Source organism: Coregonus clupeaformis, chromosome 31 (assembly GCF_020615455.1).
Source record: "Coregonus clupeaformis isolate EN_2021a chromosome 31, ASM2061545v1, whole genome shotgun sequence".
NCBI lineage: Eukaryota > Metazoa > Chordata > Actinopteri > Salmoniformes > Salmonidae > Coregonus > Coregonus clupeaformis.
The window spans coordinates 22,682,686-22,707,555 of NC_059222.1; the positions used below are offsets into that span (position 1 = coordinate 22,682,686).

Here is a 24,870-nt window from a genome sequence, read left to right on the forward strand (position 1 = left end):
GGAAGTGTGCAGGAACCTTAAAAAAAGATAGCAGTTTTGAAACTGCAGTAAAAGTGCAGTAACTGCAGTCGACTGTGGTATTTTGGACGCAGTAATAGCAGTCTGAGTGCAGTATAACTGTATTATGCTGCAAAATTACTGCAGTAAAACATTTATTTTATTTTGGACGCAGTATTTGCCGCATACTGCAGTATTTGCATTATACTGCAGTATGCATTTACATATCTTGCACTATTCATCTCATATGTATATACTGCATTATATTCTATAATATTTTACTGTATCTTAGTCCATGCCGCTCTGTCATTGCTTGTCCATGTATATATTCTTAAATCCCATTCCTTACTAGTTTTGTGTGTATATGTTGTGAAGTCGTTAGATATTACTTGTTAGATATTACTGCACTGTCGGAGCTAGAAGCACAAGCATTTCGCTACACCCACTATACCATCTGCTAAACACGTGTATGTGACAAATACATTTTGATTTGATTTGATTTGACTGCAATCATTTTTCATAAATTGAGGGCATGGGAGAGAGGATTGTGTAGTTTCGGGGATAAAGTTGTGTGTGTCAACTGTAGGGTGGCCCATGTTGCTGGGGATCTGAAGTGTCCGGTGCAAGAGAGGCAGGTTGAAGTGGCCAGAGTCTGAGTAGTGCAGAAGGTGTCCTATGCTGAGGCAGTGAAGAAAGTAGAGGTGGCTGGGTCAAGGGTGAGGGATCATGAGAGGATGCCAGTGAGTAGTAGATTTTGCCAACACAGAGGGATAGGCCAACGAGTGATTTATGCTTCAGTAAGGTTGACTTCTTAGCGTTCATAGCAATGGTTATCAGCTGTACTGCAGAAATTGAATTTAAATCACAGAAAATATATGTTTTGGTGGCAGCTGCAGAGAAGTATTTGGGTATACGAGATTTGACTTCAGTTACAGGGTGTGTTGAGTGGTGGTGTCCGGTCCTCCCAGGCCGTTGGCATTGTGCAGGAACAGATGGGGTCAAAGTAGTGGAATGGGGTAGCGGATTTTTAATTAGTGTAGGTGGCAGCTGCAGAGAGGTACCTGGGTGTACGAGAGTTGAGTTATAAGATGTTTTGAGATTTATTTTTATTTTTATTAAACAGTGGTATATAGATGTAGGATTGGTTGGTGGTGCAATTTTTAAAATATTTTTTCCCCCTTCCTTTTTATTTTTGTATCACAAATGTAACGTCATTGAACACACACTACCGTAAGCGGAGGCATGCACAAACAAAATGTGCGAACGCGATGATACAAGAAGAGAAATAAGAAATCCGTGACCCGGAAGTACTTAGATATTATTGCTCGCTATACACAGAGTTAACACAAATTGCGTTGAAGCTGCGCCGAGTTTCACAGATCTTTGCATTGTAAGACTTTTATTGGAGTTCGACAAAATTGTTGACGGAGAGCGTTACTAAAGATACAGATCTGTGGTAGTGCACAGTCAATGTACTTTCCAAGATCCCGGTGAACGAGAGTGACATGACATCATTTGTACGAAAAACTCCGACTCATGAATAGCTCAGCAGAGTTAGCTAACGTTTGCTATAGCTGTACTTCTTACTACTTGCAAACTAAATAGCTAACTAGATAATTATTTGTGGCTCTTTCAAAACAAGTTTTTTATGAAGACGTTTGAGATACCCTGACTACCATATGAAAGTAAGTAACTAGCCTTGCATTAGTTATCAATCCAAAACATAATTAATCAGTTGGTTTGTTACCCACACATTTGCCAGCTAGAGCTAGACTAACTGTTAGTGTCAGAGTGACTTGAATTTTATGAAAATTCGTTTATAGAATGTGGCTACAATCAAAGACTTCCATGTATCAAATCATCATGGATTGCAAATCCTTTTCTTACACAGGAGTGGGGAGTGATTGGTGGTGGGGGAGTTAAACCTTTTGCCAATGCAGTGTCTGTACTATAAAGAGGAGGGGGTTTGTCTTCAGGACAAAGGGCAAATGAAGGAGTTCATCCCAGGCGTCTCTTCTGTTCCCAACCATGGCTAACATCAAAGACAGAGAGAAGTCTAATACTAACTGCATGTGAGATGTTATCCTTGTATACATTTTTCGCAACTTATTGTGGCCCTGAAACGTTGTCCTCCTAATAGTAGAGGATGAGACATGCGAGTACTTTATAGAGACTTGAGCGGTACAACCTGCGGAAGAGAAGCATTGGCTGAGTTTTTTCCCCACTTGCTGAGTTGTTGATAATGATTCTTTGGTTTCTTCTTTGTTTGGCAGATGTCTCCTGTGCAGCCTACAGAAGGATGATGAAGAATCACAAAGAAGATGTAAGTTACCCTCATTCGCTGCTCTTTTACCCTGACCCTCTTCTCCACTCAGGTTAACAAAGAATTGTTGGGTGAAAAAAGGATATACAGTAGTGGGTCTAGAGCCATCCATGACTTGGAATCACTTCCTCATTGCACTGCTCAAGCTGTTGATTCATCAATTTAGCTACACTAACTGCCTGTGGTTCCCTCTGTTAGTGAAACCACTTCTTTGATTGTCTCCGCAGGAGTTTGTTGCAGTGCGGGTCCAAGACCCTCGGGTTCAGAATGAAGGCTCTTGGAACTCGTACGTGGACTTCAAGATATTTCTTCACGTGAGTATCCATTCACCATAAACAGGCTAAACTTTACAAAGAAGCAGTTGTCTCAATGAGTGTGTAAGTCCTTAGGCCATATTAGAGCTGTAGAACCCAAGTCTTGGAAAGGGTTAGTTTGAAATTACTTAACTCTCATTGTATGCATTTGTCATAGATGAGTCAGGATCAGAAAAAACAAATGACTAGGGGTGGGCGGTATACCGTATTTTACAATATACCGGTATTGAGGCACGGACCTGTCTGGGTTTTTACTTTACCTTCTATAACGGTATTTGAATGTTTGGTTTGTTAAATGTGATATGCCGTGTGTAACGTCCATTTTTATCGTTTACACCGCTACTTGAGTCATCCCTCTCCACACACTCTCCATGCCGTTTTCCACACAGACCTAGCCCCGCCCCCTGTCACTCAAGGAGCGCATTTGTTGTTGCTTGATTAGGAGACACTTGCATTCAGTCTTTATGGTCAATGCAGCACATGCAACAATGTTGATGACAACGGTGTTGTTTCCACATAGCTTCTTAATATAAATCCACAAGCGTTCTATAATTACACTATTAGTTTGTGTTTCTTACATCTGCAAACAGCTGGTTTGTCTTTTCTTAGCAAGTTTGAGCTAAATCCTGTTAGCCGCTAATGCTAATCGCTAGTTAGCTGGCTAGCTAGCTAGCTAATAAATGTACTGAGTCAGAGCAAACGTAGATAGCTAATGCAGCCTGATACCACTGCTGGTGTGGTCTAAATCAGCATGTTGTTTGTGCAACAGTATCTTCTAAATCAAAGCGGAATAAGCGAAGTTTGAATATGTTGGCTACATGAAGAAACATTTGATGTAGCCAAAGATTATATGGTCCCCTAGGAAACACTGAACATCACTTTGGTTCCTACCCTGTCCCTGGCATTTTCATTCATTGTCATGTCAAACAACACTGTCTTCAAAGTGGCCACTATTATTTATATTCTAACTACAGAATTAGAATAAATATTATATTTCCATGATTCCAACAGTTCACCCAAGTGTTTTGATCTAAATCGCAAGTCAAATCGTAATTGTAACATTTGGTTAAAAATAAGGCCTAGTTTTTTTGCCCATATCGTGCAGCCCTACGTGGCAGTGTGGAAATTATCTAAAATGATTGCAGTAAAGGCAGAAATAGATGGAAATGCAGGAAATTATTTTAGGTTGAATTGAACAGTATAAAACAATCAGAATACCGGTATATCAGAAGCATGGTGGTCGCAGCATCATGCTGTGGGGATATTTTTCAGCGGCAGGGACTGGGAGACTAGTCAGGATCGAGGGAAAGATGAACGGAGAAAAGTACAGAGAGATCCTTGATGAAAACCTGCTCAGGACCTCAGACTGGGGCGAAGGTTCACCTTCCAACAGGACAACGACCCTAAGCACACAGCCAAGACAACGCAGGAGTTGCTTCGGGACAAGTCTCTGAATGTCCTTGAGTGGACCAGCCAAAGCCGGGACTTGAACCCGATGAAACATCTCTGGAGAGACCTGAAAAAGCTGTGCAGTGACGCACCCCATCCAACCTGACATAGCTTGAGAAGATCTGCAGAGAAGAAAGGGAGAAACTCCCCAAATACAGCTGTGCCAAGCTTGTAGCGTCATACCCAAGAAGGCTGTAATCGCTGCCAAAGGTGCTTCAACAAAGTACTGAGTAAAGGGTCTAAATACTTATGTAAATGTGATATTTCCGTTTATTATTTTTAATACATTAGCAAACATTTCTAAACCTTTTGCTTTGTCATTATGGGGTATTGTGTGTAGATTGATGGAAAAAAAACAATTTAATCAATTTAAGAATAAGGCTGTAACGTAACAATGTGGAAAAGGGGAAGGGGTCTGAATACTTTCCGAATGCACTGTATGCTTAGTCTAATACAGTGACAACTAAAAGTCACCAGAAACTATTTAGTCCAATCAACATAAGCTAAATATTATGTGGCTGCCCATGGTTGATTCCTGTGTGTGTTCGTGTAAGTAGAAAAAAACATGTTGACTCACCCTAATTGTAAAGAAAGGCCAATGCCATCCTCCTCTTTCACGTTGGCGAAACGGTCTATGACTCTGTCATACAGTACACGCTTTTATTTTTTGTTGTCCTAGGCTACCTGGCTAAAATGCTTGTTTGCTAGCCTAACTTCCTTTCATGGGCAACGTTAGCTAGTTAACATTAGCCTTCTACATCTAGCTACATATTGAACTTCCATCCTCTCAGGCCAGGGGCCCAATGTATGAATGATCAGAATCGCCTTCATAATCATTGGCCAGTACAGAGAATTAAGTAAAACCACAAGTCCAAATCCCTATCTCCATCTATGGCTAATTTAGGAAAGGGCCATTTTTTGCTAGCTATCCACCGAAAGACAACAACACAACGACATGCAACAATTCAAGTTGTTTCTGTCAATGACGTATGCTCTCAATGCGATTTGATAGGAGCGACGCCAAATCCAAACTGGCTTCCCTTGACAATGTTTTGTGGTGCGCCAGGACCATTCACAGTTGAGGTCACTCAGTTTAGCTCAACGCTAATTGATCAAGGGAGGCCAAATGCTCGCTGGCGGTATGTCAGCGCTTGTCATAATGTCATACTCTTTTGGACCCGACAGCATCAGATAGATGGCCTACACATACAGAGACGGAGGGGCGCTGTTTCGCTCGCTCGGATGCTTTCTCCAGTGAGATGCATTCAGCCTCTAGCGAATTGAAGGAAAATTATGAATCACAAACAGATACATTTTTTTTTTTTGTAGGTAAATTTTTTGGGGGAAGCCTGGCTTCCCTTGGCATCCATGAGTACACACCACTGTGTGTTGCCACCGTAGGGTCATGCATTACTCATAAAGCAAATGTAGAACTTTTATTATTAAAAATCATATTAATATAATAAAATACCGTAAAACCACATCACACAGCCCTACTACTCCCATCAGCAAATAGGCCTAGATCATATCCCTAAAGTGGATGGCATGTGGTTTGGAATGCTGTGTGTCAGCACTCAAACCTTGGTACCCTGCTTGGAGGTAAACAACATTTGTTGGTACGAATTCTACAATGATCATATGCTTTTTGTTCATCTCTGCTGTTGACTTTTCTCTCCCCATGATGTTTGACGCATGTTAATGAAGGGCTAAGCCAGCATCAAGCAATTTTAATGTAGGCTTATTCTCGAAGCCATAACCCAATGTTGCGCTAGCTAGAGAGACTGGAGGATTAACATTGGGCTTCATTCAAATTTCTTGACAATCTAGTATTGAATTTGTTCTCTGTAAACATTCAATAGAAACCTGCAGGTGAAGTATAATTCTTAATATGTACCATCATTGTCCCTTTCTGACATTAGCCTAAGTAGAATGGATTCAGGTGAATTGCTTGATTGAGTCCTCAGGAGAAAATGTAGTAAAATGCTAATTGTATTTGTCACGTCCCGAATACAACAGGTGTAGACCTTACAGTGAAATGCTTACTTACAAGCTCTTCCTCAACGATGTAGCGTTAAATAAAGAAAAAAAAAACACATGACAAAAACACAAGAATGTAAGCTATATACAAGGAGTACCAATACTATATCACTTTGCAGGTATATGTTGTAATTGAGACAGATATGTACATGTAGGCAGGGGTAAAGTGATTAGGCATCTGGATAGATAATAATAAAAGTGAAAAGTAGCTGTAGCGTATATGGTGTGTGTGTGTGTGTGTGTGTGTGTGTGAGGATGTGGATAAAGACCTGAGAGTGTGCATAGTCAGTGCAGGTAGAGTGGGGTGCAGATAGTCCAGGTAGCCATTGATTAGCTATTCAACAGTCTTATTGTTTCGGGGTAGAAGCTCTGAGCCTGTTCATCTGAGACCTGATGCTCTGATACTGCTTGCCAGATGGTAGCAGAGAGAACAGTCCATGGCTTTGGTGTCTGAAGAATTTTCTGGGCCTTCGTCAGACACCGACTGGTATAAATGTCCTGGATGGCAGGGAGCTCGGCCCCAGTGATGTGCTGGGCCGTCCGCACCACCCTCTGTAGAGCCTTGCGGTCAAGGGCATTGCAGTTGCCATACCAGGCGGTGATGCAGCCAGTCAAAATGCTATCGATGGTGCAGATGTAGAACTTCTTGAGGATCTGGGGGCCCATGCCAAATCTCTTCAGCCTCCTGAGGGAGAAAAGGCACTGTTGTGCCCGCTTCACGACTGTGTGTGTGGACCATATTAAGTCCTCTGTGATGTGGACAGAGGAACTTGAAGTTCTTGACCCGCTCCACTACAGCCTTGTGGATGGGGGGCCTACAACCGTTGTGTGGTCAGCAAACTTTATGGTGTTGGAGTCATTCGTAGCCACGCAGTTGTGGGTGAACAGGGAGTACAGGAGGGGACTAAGCACACACCCCTGGGGGCCCCAGTGTTGAGGGTCAGCGTGGCGGAGGTGTTACCTACCCTCACCACCTGGGGTTGGCCCATCAGGAAGTCCAGGATCCAGTTGCAGAGGGAGGTGTTCGGTCCCAGGTTCCTGAGCTTGGTGACGAGCTTGGAGGGGACTATGGTATTGAACGCTGAGATGTAGTCAATGAACAGTATTCTCACATAGGTATTCAATTTGTCTAGGTGGGAGAGAGCAGTGTGAAGTGAAATTGAGATTGCATCATCTGTGGATCTGTTAGGACGGTATGCAAATTGGATTGGGTCCAGGGTATCTGGGATGATGGTGTTGATGTGTGGCATGACCAGCCTTTTAAAGTAATTCATGATTACAGATGTGCGCTACGGAGATGAGCAAAGCATGATTACAGCCACGGCGAGTGAAATCTGTCATCCGGACCAGCGGGGGCCCTCACGCTTGGCTTGGTGGTGTTTACCTCAAAGCGAGCATAAAATGCATTTACAGTGCCTTCAGAAAGTGTTCACACCCCAATTAACTCCCTAGAGTCGATGTCTGCGCCCCGCGGAAATCTAATTAGCATAAGGAAAAAATCCCCATAGAAATGTCAGTTTAAGCTAGAGATGTTATTTTTTTGCATTGGATGCGTCTCAATCCACCGCATCCACCGATGTCGCACTTCCGCATCTGCGCTGAAAGGTGACGGAGCTAGAGTGGTGTTTGTCAGTTCATGAGATCCCGAAAAACCGGTCTTCTCACAAAGTCGCCTGTAGTGTCCGAACAGTTTGGCCTATAAAATATGACCACTCTCTGGAAAGATGAGACTCTCACGAACACGATGGTGTTCTCCGTTTTGCCTTACGACCCCCACAAGCGTCTTGGGACTCGTCTGAAGTCGGTACAGCCGATCTGCCAACTTCTGTCTGTAGCGTCCGAACAGTTTGGGCAACACACTAATATGACCCCTCTGTAGAAAGGTGAGACTCTCACAAACATGTACATGTCGGTTGCTCTAGGACGCCCACAGGCCTCACAAGACTCATCTGAAGGTTCCCCGGTAACAGTAAAAATAAAAAATAAATATGAGACTGTTTAGTGCCAAAAATAAGGGGTTCGATACATGTACACATTTTTATTTCTAAAAATAACAAATGTTTCCTGATCTTATATCTGTCAGATATAGGACAGACACTTCAGAACAAACTTCCTTTAGATTTTTTTTGGGGGGAGTATCTGTTTTTCCATGTAGTGAATTTGTTATTCAATGCGTTTGTATGGGCTAATAGCAGTAAGGGCCAAGGTGATACTTCAAGGGGTCTTAAAATTCTAAATGAAATAGCTAAATGATCCTTGGTATCACCTTCTTAAAACAATTCCATATAGCTTAGTAGATTGGATTGCGCCACATTTGCCCATTATTCTTTACAAAATTCTTCAAGTTCTGTCAAATTTGTTGTTGATCATTGCCAGACAACCATTTTCAGGTCTTGCCATAGATTTTCAAGCAGATTTAAGTCAAAACTGTAACTGGTTCACTCAGGAACATTCACTGTCGTTTTTGTAAGCAACTCCAGTGTAGATTTGGCCTTGTGTTTTAAGTTACTGTAAGGGGATACCAAGTCTTCTGCATTTAACTCAACTCTTCTGAATCAGAGGGGGGCTGCCTTAATCGATGTCCTTGTCATCGGCGCCCAGTGAGCAGTTGTTGTTGGGTGTTAACGGCCTTGCTCAAGGGCAGAACGGCAGATTTTTACACCTTGCCAACTCAGGGATTCCAACCAGTGACCTTTCCGTTACTGGTCCAATGCTCTTAACTGCTAGGCTACCTGCCGAAAGGTGAATTGTCCTGATGCAAGGTGAATTAATCTCCCAGTATCTGGTGGAAAGCATACTGAACCAGGTTATCCTCCAGGATTTTGCCTGTGCTTAGCTCCATTCCATTTATTTATTTATCCTGAAACTCCCCTGTCCTTAATGATTACAAGCATACCCATAACATGATGCAGCCACCACTATACTTGAAAATATTGAGGGTGGTAATGTGTAATGTGTTGTATTGGATTTGCCCCAAACATAACACTGTATTCAGGACAAAAAGTTAGTTGCTTTGCCACATGTTTTGCAGTATTACTTTAGTGCCTTGTTGCTAACAGGATGCATGTTTTGGAATATTTGTATTCTACAGACTTCCTTTTCACTTTGTCAATTAGGTTAGTATTGTGGAGTAACTACAATGTTGTTGATCCATCCTCAGTTTTCTCCTATAACAGCCATTTAGCCAAATCAGTCACTGGGGACGACATTGTCGAGTCACTTCCTGATGAAACCTGAATGAGTGTCCTAGGACCGTGGTTCTCAAATCTCCTCGGGGGACCCTCAGCCAAGTTATTCCTTAGCTAGCACACCTGATTCAAATGGTCAACTAATCATCAAGCCCTTGATTAGTGAATCGTTTGCTAGTTCAGGGGTGTATTTATTGTGGAAACTGTTTAAGAACGAAACGGGAGCAAATGGAATGAAACGGGGAGGGACTTACCTGAATTTGTCTAATAGAATCTCTCGTTTGCAACAGACGTTTTCCAACACAATCGGCGTAATGATTACACCCCAGGGCTACAACAAAATTATGAAATGTCTGGGATTCCCCGAGGAGAGGTTTGAGAACCACTGTTCTAGGAGATACGCTGTGTATACCAAACATTAGGAACACCTTCCTTATATTGAGTTCCGCCCTCAGAACAGCCTTAATTTGCTGGGGCATGGACTGTACAAGGTGTCGAAAGCGTTCTACAGGGATGCTGGCCCATGTTGACTCCAATGCGTCCCAAAGTTGTGTCAAGTCGGCTGGATGTCCTTTGGGTGGTGGACCATTCTTGATACACACTGGAAACTGTTGAGCGTGAAAAACCCAGCAGCGCTGCAGTTCGTGACACAAACCGGTGTGCCTGGCACCTTCTACCATACCCTGTTCAAAGGCACTTAAATCTTTTGTCTTGCCGATTCACCCTCTGAGTGGTACACATACACAATCCATGTCTCAATGCTTAAAAATCCTTCTGTAACTTGTCTCCTCCCCTTCATATACACTGATTTGAAGTGTATTTAACAAGTGACATCAATAAGGGATCATAGCTTTCACCTAGATTCACCTTGTCAGTCTGTGTCATGGAAAGAGCAGGCGTTCTTAATGTTTTGTATACTCAGTGTATGTTAATCTTTCTAGAGCAGAATGTTATCAATGAGAAACCCTCAGTTCAATGGGTAATTGATTATGGCTCAAGACTAAATAGCTTCTCTGAAGCAGGGTGTGTCTTTCTGTGGCAAGACTGGCTGATGCTTCAGATTTTCTTAAGTGCTAAATTGTGTTGATTTTGGTTGGGTTCTCCTGCTACATTGTTGTGCACTGTCAACAGCAAATGAACAACAACAAAATAATCTATATTTTTCAAATATACTGAACAAAAATATAAACGCAACTATTTCAAAGATTTTACTGAGTTACAGTTCATTTAAGGAAATCAGTCAATTGAAATAAACTCATTAGGCCCTAATCTATGGATTTCACATGACTGGGCAGGAGTGCAGCCATGGGTGGGCCTTGGAGGCCATAGGCCCACCCACTGGGGAGACAGGCCCAGCCAATCAGAATGAGGTTTTATTACAGATAGAAATAATACTCAGCACCCCCCCACCCTTACAGTGGAGGTCCTGGGCTGGCGTGGTTACACGTGGTCTGCGGTTGTGAGGCCGGTTGGACCTCCTGCCAAATTCTCTAAAACAACGTTGGAGGCAGTTTATGATAGAGAAATTCAATTAATTCAATTCTCTGGCAACAGCTATGGTGGACATTCCTGCAGTCAGCATGCCAGTTGCCCGTTCCCTCAACCTGAGACATCTGTGGCATTGTGTTGTGTTACAAAACTGCACATTTTAAAGTGGGTTCACCTGTGTAATGATCATGCTGTTTTAATCAGCTTCTTGATATGCCACACCTGTCAGGTGGATGGATTCTTGGCAAAGGAGACATGCTCACTAACAGGGATGTAAACAAATTTGTGCAAAACATTTGAGAGAAATAAGCTTTTTGTGCTTATGGAACGTTTCTGGGATTTTTTATTTCACCTCATGAAACATGTGACCAACACTACATGTTGCGTTTGTATTTTTGTTAAGTGTAGTTATCAGTACTGGGACAATGGTTGTTTGGGCGAGAGCTGGGACGATACAATTACTGACACCGACATTGCTCTCCTCATACCGAAGGAATTTAACTTACCTCTATAATTCTCTGTGATTAGGCTACATAAGGTTCCTGACGATTTTTTGTTGTTGTTCTAAAACCATTATTTGGTCAACAGTCTCGCGTAACCATACATACCTTGAAATCACGTTGTTTGTTACGCTTCCTTTGGAGGTCTGGATAATTTTTTATTAGCCGAAACTGCTAGAATGGTCCGCTGGCTTCCAGCGGCTACATCTTTATTGGATGTTACGTTTCAAGAACCCTCTGTCCACATGATCGTAGAAGGGGTGCTGCGTGTTATGTTCGTCACTGTTTTCCGACCGTGTAGGACACATTTTGCAGAGTTGTTGGGTATGCTAGTTTGCAACATTGCAGCAAATTGAAGAAAACTTAATTCTGTTTTGCCAGAAGTGTGCTCTATACACAAAATCGAGTTGATGAAGGCATTACAACTCCTCTGCCATTTCCTGTCTCGATGCCGGCTCTCACTCCCTCTCCCCCCTTTGCGCACGGAGTGAAGGGAGAGATGCTTTCTGATAAGCGCAAGCATACGACTGTTGAGTAACATTTCAAAATGTAAAACAATGACTTTTACTGAGGAGAGTCTTAGCTTTCTGAGTATAAAAAATTATTACAGTATTTACACTCAATATTGAGGAAATACCACCGCTAAACAAACGGAGTATGTTGACTGTTAGATCAATTACATGGCTATCCAGCAGCAATATAATATTTGGTGTGTTTTGAGTTCCCACTTCCTCAAGTGGTGAATTATGTATCATATAGCCTAGGCCAATATGCACAAACAATATGCAGGCAAATTATCTCTAAAGAGCCAAAAAGAAATCTGATAATTCTGAGTCTTATTTTGACATGTTGCACATCAAAACATCCATCGTGCATTCCCTGAAAATGTATGATTTTTTTATTTTTAGTCATTTAGCAGACGCTGTTATCCAGAGCATCAGACTGGCCCCGTGGGAAACGAACCCACAACCCTGGCGTTACAAGCGCCATGCTCTACCAACTGAGATACACAGGGCCTAAATGGATAAATAACTTATTTCCTGTCTTACCTGGCACTGGAAAAAGTCAGTCTAGAGCCCTGCCGCTAATGGAAAGTTGTATTTATCGCAAAACGGGGCAATTTATTGCAATATAACTTTTTGTCCATATCGCCCAGCTCTCTAGTTTGGGCTTTATGTTTTCACTCCCATTGGCGTTGTCTGTATCCACAGGATGTAATGGTGCACCATCTCTTTTTACTCACAGACCAACAGCAAGTCTTTCACGGCCAAAACGTCCTGTGTGCGCCGGCGCTACAGTGAGTTTGTCTGGCTCAAGAAGAGGATGCAGAAGAACACTGGCTTGGTGTAAGTCATAGCATTGTCCCCCAATGTGCTTGGCTTAACTGCTTGTTTGAAAAATTATTTCGAACACCAATGTGAAGTTGTCCTGTTCTGGGAGCTATGTGTTATTCTCTGTCCCTGTCTGTCCTATAGACCTGTCCCAGACCTGCCCAGCAAGTCCTTCTTCTCCTTCAGTGGTGAGGACTTCCTGGAGAAGAGGAGGAAAGGCCTGCAGTCCTTCCTGGACAAGTCAGTTCTTCTCCGAAGTTAATAATTAGCAATGACTCCACAATTTCAATTATAGTGCTTGCTTGTTCCCTCTATTTGTCATTGTCACACCTAGAATGAGCACAAAGGAAAAATGTTACCATGACTAGTCAACGAAAAAGAGCCAACATTGAGCATGGCATTGACATACCTTGTTTGTCTTTCTTCAGAGTGTGCAGCATGACAGTGTGTCTGTCAGACAGCCAGCTCCACCTCTTCCTGCAAACCCAACTGCCGGTTGGTCACATCCTGGACTGTGTGCAGGGCCACACACCCTACACTGTGACAGAGGCCATCCTCACCTATGCCTCGTCCAATCAGGGCTGGGTTCAGGAAGAGGACTCGACCCAGGAGCCGAGTCTCACTCCAGTTCCTTATGAGTCCATGGAGAGGTAAGACTGGAGTGTCAGCAGATCAAATAGCACAACTGTCCACACAGGCACAAATAAGGCGTAGGTTTGAGTTTAAACTCCTGGTGTGCTCCTGAATAGACTTGAGTGTGTTCAATGAGCACATTGTTTTAGGCCAGGATTCAATCTGGACCGCAGAAGACCTGCATTGTAGCGCGATGGACATGTAAAGGTAATTTCCGATTGATCCGACATCTGCAGCGTTTACTTTGAATGTTAGGTTAACTTTGCCTATAAATTGTGCAGAGCCAAAAGGGGCCGATCGGATTGAATCTCAGCCTAAGTCTTTGCAGATACAGGCAATTCTACGATAACAGAATGAGGACAACTTTTAACAATTACCACGGCAAATTTTACAAAAGCACATTTACTCTAAGAACAGTGCAGATGAAAAGTTTGGTAACAGAATGACAGCACAAACCATTATTCTATTACCAAAATGTGCGTCTTCACTGTTATTTAGGTAAATGTGTTTTTATAAAAATGTCTGTGAAAATGTTAAAAGTAGTCCTTGTGCATAGTTGTATCGTTTGTTTAACTTTGCAATCATTGGTTTTTGTTTGACATGCATTTTAAAGTGAAAAATCTGACTCTCAGCATCAATCTGTTACCCATACTTGTATTTCAAGTTTTACATGTCAATATAAAGGTCATGTTGAGTAGTGTTACTTTATGGCCTTCTCTTTCCCAACAGCCCTGCTCCTCATCTACCTACTCTGCAATGTCAAGAGCCCCTCAACCCTGTGAACCTCGCCTCCAGTGAGCCAGAGGGCCTACGGACTGAGAAGTTCCTAGCTGGTGCCGATGACATAGACATTGTGGAGTTACAGCTCAGTGAGACTGAGACCCTTTCCTCAGAGGTCACCCAGGAGGACCACAAAGTAGTCCAGGTAGAGGCCGTCCTGGAGATACAAAGCCCAGTGGAGACTATTTTTAAGTGGGACAGCCATGAAGAATCTACTCCAGAGAGGCTCGACCATGAGGAGGTGATCCACCACCAAGGTGATTGTCAACAGCAGACACCTGTGGAAGTGCACTGTGAAAAGGACAAAGGCTTGGAGGAGGAGTGTGAAGTGGAGGTGAAGACTGAGAGGGTCATTAAGGAGGAGAGCCATGCTGACATGACTACAGAGACAATCCCTCCCAAACAGAGTAGCCTAGACCCAGATAGCCATGAGGAGGTGGTCCACCAAGGGGAATGTCAACAGCAGACACCTGAGGAAGAGGCCACAGGTCTGGAGAAGGAGTGTGTATCGGAAGTGGCCCTTGAGGAAGAGACCCAAACAGACACAACTACAGAGACAATCCCTCCCAAACAGAGTAGCCCAGAGCTAGACATCCATGAGGAGACTCCTCGAGATGGAGATAGCCTAAGGGAGACAGTTCTAGAGGACCTTAGCCCTGCGGAGGAAGCTCAAGAAAGCATCAGTCATGAGAAGACAACCTCAGAAGGGGACAGCAACATAGACACAGAAACAGCCATTGAGTTGGACAGCCAAGGGCACACAGATGAGATGAACTCCCACATAGAGATCAGCCTAGAGGAAGACTGTCATGAGATCACATCAGAAGAGGTGGAACGTGTTGATGACTCAACCCAAGAGGTAGAAAGTGTCCATGATGCAACCCAAGAGGTAGAAAGTGTCCGTGTTGCAACCCAAGAGGTAGAAAGTGTCCGTGTTGCAACCCAAGAGGTAGAAAGTGTCCATGATGCAACCCAAGAGGTAGAAAGTAGAGATGTTGCAACCCAAGAGGTAGAAAGTAGAGATGTTGCAACCCAAGAGGTAGAAAGTAGAGATGTTGCAACCCAAGAGGTAGAAAGTAGAGATGTTGCAACCCAAGAGGTAGAAAGTAGAGATGTTGCAACCCAAGAGGTAGAAAGTGGCGATGAGGCAACCCAGAAGAAGAAGGCTCCCTTGGACATTCAACAAGTAGATGATCAGCTGGACACAACCCAAGAGGTTCAGATTGATGAGGAAATGAATGGAAAGGATGGGGAGAGTCTTGGGGATGGGGCAACAACATCTGATGGGAGTAGCCATAAGGAGAGCAACGACAAGGATTCTGCCAATAACAACAATGCAATACAAGAGACGAATGGCTACATGGAGACAGCTCCCGAGAAGGAAAATCACCAAACAGACCGCACAGAGGCGGAGAAAGTCTGCAACAACCCAGACATCGTAATGCCCGGAACGAACCGAGATCCCTCACATGATGAAATCACACCTGAGGTACCCAATGCTCAGGGGACCAATGGTGTCAAAGTCAGAGAGGACAGGGATATTTTGTACATGGTCAAAAGTTGCTCAGCGAAAACCCTGGAGAATGAATCTTCAGAACTAGTGGGTGGTGGAGTTGAGATAAAGGACATGGGAATCCAAGAGAGCAGTCATCTGGAGTCTGAGGGCCACTGTACGGAGCAGGACACCTCATTAACCCTGGAGGGTAATACTGAGGCCTCAGAAGTGAGCTAGGAATGTGAGGCCAATGGGTTCACTTCTGCTACAAACCAGACTGTGAGCCCAGAGATGGAGCCCTAGATGTTAGGCTACTGCTGCACGCACTCTGAACCTGAACAATGGATAGTGGGATCTCTTCTGCCAAAGACATAACCAGTCTTTCACTCACCCTGCTCGCCTATTCTCACACTGTGTATCCCTACCTCTCCCTCCAGCTAAGCTTTGCTTGCGTTGATTAACTTCCTCTGTTGGGCAGCAGAGGGTGCTCAAAGGCACAGTAATACTTGAGTCTATGGGTGAGAACTTCCCCAAGCTGACAAGCCCAGTGTATCACACTTCATATTTGGAACTTGGGCCTATAAGGGAATTAGTCAATTTAACTCAACCGGCTGTGGTGCCCCAATGACATTAATGTGACAATTATTTTGTCAGTTAATCCACATGCCTTAACGCTGTATGCTTGACTATGAGGGGCCTAATAACTTGTTGTGGTTGTGTCCCAACCTGCCACAAGTCACTCTGAAGCACGTGCCCATCTGAACACTTGCCTTGAGGAGATAAGGGCATGGATGAAGCAAAACTTCCTTCAACTGAACAGCAGCAAAACCGAGACCCTGCTTGTTGGCACCCCCTACCAGGTTCAGCACTCACCAATAACACACCTCACCATAGCAGGACAGAACATCCCTCTCTCCCCCTCAGTTTCCAATCTGGGTGTAAAGCTTGATTCCTCCCTGATCTTTGACCGCCACATCAAACAACTTTGTAAAGTGTCATTCTATCACCTCAAGAACATCGCCAAACTCTGTCCCACCCTCATTCAGTCTGATGCATAGAAGCTCATCAATGCCTTTATCTCCTCAAGGCTGGACTACAGCAACGCACTCTTCATCGGGATCCCAGGCAGGAGCCTCCAGAAGCTCCAGTACATCCAGAACAGTGCTGCCAGGATCCTGATGAGAGTGCGGAAACACCATCACATCACCCCCATCCTGGCATCTCTGCACTGGCTCCCCGTCTCATTACAGACCCTCCTGCAGACTTTCCAGTGTATTCATGGCAATGCCCCCCCTTATCTAAAATAACTACTCTCCCTCCATAACTCCACCTGCACCCTTAGGGCAAGCGATAGCCTGCTCCTCCACACCCCCAGGACCAAGCTCAGCTCCTTGGGGGATCAGACTTTCAGCTCGACCGCCCCAAGCCTCTGTAATGCCCTCCCGGACCACCTGAAGGCACCACAGACTCTGGGCTCCTTTAAAATGGGCCTAAAGTCCTTTTCTCTTTAGGAAGGCTTTCAAATCTAATTTTATTTGTCACATGCTTTGTAAACAAGTGTAGACTAACAGTGAAATGCTTACTTACGAGTCCTTTTCCAACAATGCAGAGTTCGATAAAGATAGCTGGGCTCTTTGGTGTCCTTGTCACTTATAGCGTCAGCTGTGTTCTTTGTGTCAGTTGCCCTGTCTAGTTGTCCCAAGAAATGGTTTTATATTTTATTTAAAAATTATTTTATGCACTTTGAGATTATTCTGTTTAATGAAAAGTGCTTTACAAATGTAATTTATTATTATTATTATGTGATCCAGAACTGTCGCAGTTATGCCGTGATTATGAATTTGGAGTCTGTGAAAGTTACTCAAGCCACAGCTTATCATGCAATCATCTTTGGCAAAAAGTGTAATCCTGCACGCATTCCCTTTGCTGTTGTGGGCGATTTCTGGGTTCAGCTTGAATAAACAGGGATGAGGGTCGTTCCACCTCAAAAAGCACTTAGTAAGAGGATTTCCACAACCACCATCTCAGATTGTGCCGTAATCATTTCTGTAGTTAGAAACAGATAAGATTAGCATTCCTGAAACATTATTTTGTTGAAATATAATTTGATCTCTGAGAAATTAAAGGTCCAATGCAGCCATGTTTATCTCAAACTCAAATATTTTCTGGGTAACAATTAAGTACATTACTGTGATTGTTTTAAATTAAAATGGTCAAAAAGAAACAAAAATAGCTTCTTAGCAAAGCGCCATTTCTCAAGCAAGAATGTGGGGAGTGGTCCCAGTGGGGAAGGGAAACCTGAACTAGCTGTTATTGGCAGAGATGTTTGGAACTCTATCTTATTGGTCTATTAACTAAATTACCGCCTGGTGATGTCACCAAGCAGGCCAAAACTCCATCCCAGGCAGAAATTTCAGGCAGTCTTTTCAAACAGTTCAAAAAGAAAAGGAAAGCCGCACACTCTAGGAGCTCAGATGCAATAATTTAATATCCTAATAACCAACGTTTCGACAGACAAGCTGTCTTCATCAGGGTATAGTCTTTTCAAACAGCTCTTAAACTAAAAGGGCATTATCATCATTTTCACAATTTCACTGTGTTATTCCAACCTCATATTTAACTGCACTGGGCCTCTAATTGATTGCACCCAAAATGCCAATTTTTTTATTTATTGGATTCATATAATCGTCAATAAATATAGTACCTAACATCCGATTTGGACCATAATTCCTCCTAACAATGAGTAAGACATGAGGAATCCAATAAAATGATCAAAAGCCACCCACCTAGCCTCGCAAAGCCGCCTGATCCCGCAAGCTTACATTAAACGTTGCATGGATATGTAAGTTCAATGTAAGCTCGCAGGATCAGGACCCCCCCCACAACAAGTAATGCTCCAAGCCGCAGCTCCATACTACTTGTCAGACATGGAGAACTGATACTGTATACTGGTTGTTGGTGTGGGGGTTCCATTGGTGGCTTTTTACCACTTTATTGGATTCCTCATGTCTTACGTAATGGTAGGAAGAAGTTTGGTTCCAATTGGATGTTGTACTATATTTGTTGAATATTATGTGAATCCTAAAAAAATGTTAAAGGACCAATTTGGGTGCAATCAATTAACTTAATTTGTCAGATCAAATTAAATGTCAACAAAATAATGTTGCAGGAATGCTAATCTTATCGGTTTCTAATTACAGAAACGATTTCAGAACAATCTGAGATGGTGGGTGTCATGGCTTGCCATGTTAGCCTATTGAGCCGAAGGCTGCATGGACACTAGCTTTACTAACCCGTCTGTCCTCGCGGTGGAGTTAGTGGATAGGGATAGTAGACAGTACTTAACACTGGTATCATTGTAAATTGTCAACATGTTACACCAATGCAGTCAGAGCTAACATATGCTATATGCTTTTATTGTCTTCACAGGGATACTTAATAATTTTATTTCAAGACAAACTGTTTGAATTTTTCAATGCTGAGAAAAGGGACCATATTATTTATGTTTTGTGTGGGTAGACGCCTACATTAGATAGAATTGATCATGATACTTGTAGTGCATTTGAAATGATGTGAAACATGATGTGGGGTGGGCTGCTAGAGGAGGCATAGAGTGCAGATTTCACTATAGCCAACCTTCTGTTAGACCACATTGTCTGGTAACATTTCTGGTATCATGCTTCCCTAGATTCTTTCATCTTGCAATTTTTGTTCTCATATTCAGCATTTTAATAGGTGCATTAGTTATTTTAAGTAGTAGATGATTCCCAGACACATGGTTTTAGATTTTCACTGTTATGTCTTTTAGACACAAGGATGTACAAGGGCAATATTACACCAATCTAAAATAGTCAACAACAACCTAGGAATGCACCTATTGACAATGTTTTATTTTTAATATAATTTTAATTGGAAATAAAATGATAGTTTTTTCCCCCACCTGAACTTTGCATCCATTAGTCTATTTTAAAGCTTGATATTTACAGACTTGTCAAATACTTTTTATATGCACAGTCAAATCAAAATCAAATCAAATGTATTGGTCACATACACATGGTTAGCAGATGTTATTGCAAGTGTAGCGAAATGCTTGTGCTTCTAGTTCTGACAGTGCAGCAATATCTAGCAAGTAATATCTAACAGTTCCACAACAAAAACCTAATACACACAAATCTAAGTAAAGGAATGGAATAAGAATATATAAATATATGGATGAGCAATGTCATTATCAGAGTGGCATAGGCTAAGATGCAATAGATAGTATAGAATACAGTATATACATATGAGATGGGTAATGCAAGATATGTAAACATTATTAAAGTGGCATTATTAAAGTGACTAGTGTTCCATTTATGAACAGTTCCACAAGCAGTGATTTTCAAGTCTGTATGTAGGCAGCAGCCTCTCTGTGCTAGTGGTGGCTGTTTAACAGTCTGATGGCCTTGAGATAGAAGCTGTTTTTCAGTCTCTCGGTCCCAGCTTTGATGCACCTGTACTGACCTCGCCTTCTGGATGATAGCGGGGTGAACAGGCCGTGGCTCGGGTGGTAGTTGCCTTTGATTATCTTTTTGGCCTTCCTGTGACATCGGGTGCTGTAGGTGTCCTGGAGGGCAGGTAGTTTGCCCCCGGTGATGCGTTGTGCAGACCACACCACCCTCTGGAGAGCCCTGCGGTTGTGGGCGGTGCAGTTGCCGTACCAGGCGGTGATACAGCCCGACAGGATGCTCTCAATTGTGCATCTGTAAAAGTTTGTGAGGGTTTTAGGTGGCAGGCCAAATTTCTTCAGCCTTCAGTCAAGCAAGTTCTTATGTACATAAGTGTGACATTTTTATATCTAACAGAAATATATTTTTACAAGCGCAACAATAAAATAAAAAAAGATTTCATTATGAATTATCTGTCAGGTATTCCAATGTAAAACTTAAATGAAACAAGATAGTGGAGCAATCCTGACCCCTTGTGGCCTACATATTTCATGTCAGCATCGAAATAACAAGCACTTTAGTCTTCCTTCAGGCTGTTGAAGGCACAAGTTAGTACAGTGCCTTGCAAAAGTATTCAGCCCCCTTGGGGTTTTTCCTATTTTGTTGCATTACAACCTGTAATTTAAATTGACTTTTATTTGGATTTCATGTAATGGACATACACAAAATAGTCCAAATTGGAGAAGTGAAATGAAAAAAAATATGAAGCCCCTAAATAAGATCTGGTGCAACCAATTACCTTCAGAAGTCACATAATTAGTTAGATTGCACACAGGTGGACTTTAAGTGTCACATGATCTCAATATATATACACCTGTTCTGAAAGGCCCCAGAGTCTTCAACACCACTAAGCAAGGGGCACCACCAAGCAAGCGGCACCATGAAGACCAAGGAGCTCTCCAAACAGGTCAGGGACAAAGTTGTGGAGAAGTACAGATCAGGGTTGGGTTATAAAAAAATATCTGAAACTTTGAACATCCCACGGAGCACAATTGAATCCATTATTAAAACATTGAAAGAATATGGCACCACAACAAACCTACCAAGAGAGGCCCGTCCACCAAAACTCACAGACCAGGCAAGGAGGGCATTAATCAGAGAGGCAACAAAGAGACAAAAGATAACCCTGAAGGATCTGCAAAGCTCCACATCTGCAAAGCTCCACACATCTGTCCATAGGACCACTTTAAGCCGTACGCTCCACAGAGCTGGGCTTTACGGAAGAGTGGCCAGAAAAAAGCCATTGCTTCAAGAAAAAAATAAGCAAACACATTTGGTGTTCGCCAAAAGGCATGTGTGAGACTCCCCAAACATATGGAAGAAGGTACTCTGGTCAGATGAGACAAAATTGAGCTTTTTGGCCATCAAGGAAAACGCTCTCATCTCCCCGAGAACACCATCCCCACAGTGAAGCATGTTGGTGGCAGCATCATGCTGTGGGGATGTTTTTAATCGGCAGGGACTGGAAAACTGGTCAGAATTGAAGGAATGATGGATGGCGCTAAATACAGGGAAATTCTTGAGGGAAACCTGTTTCAGTCTTCCAGAGATTTGAGACTGGGACGGAGGTTCACCTTCCAGCAGACCCCTTCTTCGGTTGTATATAACAATATATTCCACTAATTATCTGGATTTCATTGATACACTGTAAGCTGATAATTGTAGTTTTTGAAACTGTAGCAGTTTATAGTAATACTGTAAGTCACATAGAAAATTGATCTTGTGCAATGTAGCATGCATGGGGCAGAAATGGAAGACATATACCAGGCTACCCAATACCTTTTTACTTTAAGCTTCTGCTTTACAATACCCCCCCCCCCATCAATCTACACACAATACCCCATAATGACAAAGCAAAAACAGGTTTAAAAATATATATATTTATCACATTTATGTAAGTATTCAGACCCTTTAATCAGTACTTTTGTTGAAGCACCTTTGGCAGCGATTACAGCCTCGAGTCTTCTTGGGTATGACACTACAAGCTTGGCACACCTGTATTTGGGGAGTTTCTTCCATTCTTCTCTGCATATCCTATCAAGCTCTGTCAGGTTGGATGGGGAGCGTCGCTGCACAGTTATTTGCAGGTCTCTCCAGAGATGATCGATCGGGTTCAAGTCCGGGCTCTGGCTAGGGCACTCAAGGACATTCAGAGACTTGTCCCGAAGCCACTCCTGCGTTGTTTTGGCTGTGTGCTTAGGGTCGTTGTCCTGTTGGAAGCAAAAGATCTGAATACTTATATTTCTGTTTGATATTTGTAATATATTTGCAAAAATTTCTAAAAACCTGTTTTCGCTTTGTCATTACGGGGTATTGTGTGTAGATTGAGGGAAGAAAAATATTTAATCAATTTTAGAATAAGGCTGTAACGTAACAAAATGTGGAAAAAGTCAAAGGGTCTGAATACATTCCGAATGCAATGTATATACACTTCTTTCATTAAACAATATGTTATCGACTATTGAAACCTGAGCCTCCTACTTTACTCGTAACGTTACTGTTCTTTATTTTAGTAAGAAAATATGCTCAAACTTTGGCGCGCTTGTCAAAATGTCCTTGTTTTGCTGGTTGGGAAGAGTGGGGGGATTCTTTGTAAGGGGAGATGGGGGAGGATAGTAAGAACAGTCTTTTTACATGGCATTTAAACGCAATACATCAAACTCACACATAGGGATTCATTATTTTCTAATTGCATTTACTGTTAGGCAACCTTATGACTACTTTGTTGTTTCTTGTATCTATTGTAAATTATACTTGCCATCTCATTTTGAGATTAAAATTGAGATGGCGTAGACTATTGTAGGTTTATAATTTGTGATGTACAAGTTTTGAAAATGCACAGAAACCTAAGTATGAATGTTTCTTTTCATACAGTATAGTTGTGGCTGCCCATAAGGTTATAGAATCACATTTTATACTGAACAAAAATATAAAACGCAACATTGTGTTGGTTTCATGAGCTGAAATAAAAGATCCCAGAAATGTTCCAAATTAACAAAAAGCTTATTTCTCTCAAATTGTGTGCACAAATTTGTTTACATCCCTGTTAGTGAGCATTTCTCCTTTGTCAAGATAATCCATCCACCTGACACGTGGCATATTAAGAAGCTGATTAAACAGCATGATCATTACACACGTGCACCTTGTGCTGGGGACAATAAAAGGCCACTCTAAAATGTGCAGTTTTGTCACACAACACAAGTTTTGAGGGAGCATGCTATTGGCATGCTGACTGCAAGAATGTCCGCTGGAGCTGTTGTCAGAGAATTGAATGTTAATTTCTCTACCATAAGCCGCCACCAACGTTGTTTTAGAGAATTTGGCAGTACGTCCAACCGGCCTCACAACCGCAGACCACGTGTAACCACGCCAGCCCAGGTCCTCCACATCCGGCTTCTTCAGCTGCGGGATCGTCTGAGACGAGCCACCCGGACAGCTGATGAAACTGAGGAGTATTTCTGTCTGTAATAAAGCCCTTTTGTGGGGAAAAACTCATTCTGATTGGCTGGGCCTGGCTCCGCAGTGGTCGCCCCTGCCCAGTCATGTGAAATCCATAGATTAGTGCCCTAATTAATTTAATAACCGATTTCCTTATATGAACTGTAACTCAGTAAAATTGTTGAAATTGTTGCATATTGCGTTTATATTTTTGTTCAGTATATTTATAAAACATGGTTTAGATATTGTTGTTGTAATCAATGACTGTATAGGTTGTAATCCACTATTATTTGGGGCTGAGTCCAAGAATTTCCATTGGGAATTGTTTATGCCTGTTCCACCAGCAGGGGGCGCTGGAGCACAGCGGTCTGCCCCCTCCCGTCAACAGCACTCAAAGATGCCTGTCACAACTCTAACCATTTTTCCTCCTGTCTCTTTTTTCTTTGTTCTCTTAAACAGGTATGTGGTGTACACAAGCACATTATATATAGAAAATGTTAGAGTCTAAATGGTTATGAGTGATACTTACATTTTTATGTTGAAATTGTAAAGTTTAAATGTGTAAATTGATCGAGTGAAACTGTTAGCGATCTTGACATAGAGATGACTGGGTTTGTGGCTAAGCAAGACTAGCCCATAAAATAAGATAAGAAAAAATGGTGCCAGATAATGTTTTGGTTTAAATGTATTGATTTATAGCTCCTCTGAGGTAATATTAGACTTTGTTTATATGGTCCCGGCACTGACATCTCCCCACCCATGTGTTATATGTTGCAGAGTTGTATTTTTAGAGAAACACTGTATACGCTAAGCTAATTGTCAAGCCTATAGGGTTGCTATTAGGTTAGCGTCTACCGTTTGCTGTCTCAGTATTGCTTCTTATTGTGTATTCCTTTTTATTGAACATGATTGTAAACTTTTTTTTCATCTGAGGTTAAGATAAATACTGAGAAGGTATATTTTGAAATTCAAGTCAATGTATTAGCTAGAATGACTATTTTAAATACAGAGGATGTACAGTGAGGGAAAAAAGTATTTGATCCCTGCTGATTTTGTAAGTTTGCCCACTGACAAAGACATGATCAGTCTATAATTTTAATGGTAGGTTTATTTGAACAGTGAGAGAAAGAATAACAACAACAAAAATCCAGAAAAACGTATGTCAAAAATGTTATGAATTGATTTGCATTTTAACGAAATAAGTATTTGACCCCCTCTCAATCAGAAAGATTTCTGGCTCCCAGGTGTCTTTTATACAGGTAAAGAGCTGAGATTAGGAGCACACTCTTAACGGGAGTGCTCCTAATCTCAGTTTGTTACCTGTATAAAAGACACCTGTCCACAGAAGCAATCAATTAATCCGATTCAAAACTCTCCACCAAAACATGACTTAGTACTTGGTGGCAAAACCCT

At 42.3% G+C, this 24,870-nt stretch overlaps 1 protein-coding gene across 2 annotated transcripts; it reads left to right on the plus strand.

The window, feature by feature from the left end:
• Window positions 1-1,336: 1,336 nt before the first annotated feature.
• On the plus strand, window positions 1,337-17,912 carry LOC121547275 (titin homolog). 2 transcript variants are annotated; one of them, XM_041858451.1, is made up of 8 exons: window positions 1,337-1,682; window positions 1,889-2,069; window positions 2,271-2,320; window positions 2,548-2,634; window positions 12,542-12,642; window positions 12,772-12,867; window positions 13,056-13,277; window positions 13,990-17,912. In XM_041858451.1, the coding sequence occupies exons 3-8, from the start codon at window positions 2,297-2,299 to the stop codon at window positions 15,770-15,772; spliced, it is 2,313 nt and encodes a 770-aa protein (XP_041714385.1). In that variant the 5' UTR covers window positions 1,337-1,682; window positions 1,889-2,069; window positions 2,271-2,296; the 3' UTR covers window positions 15,773-17,912. The 2 variants fall into 2 exon arrangements, with proteins under 2 accessions (XP_041714385.1, XP_041714384.1); XM_041858450.1 differs by lacking the exon at window positions 1,889-2,069.
• The last annotated feature ends 6,958 nt before the right edge of the window (window positions 17,913-24,870 follow it).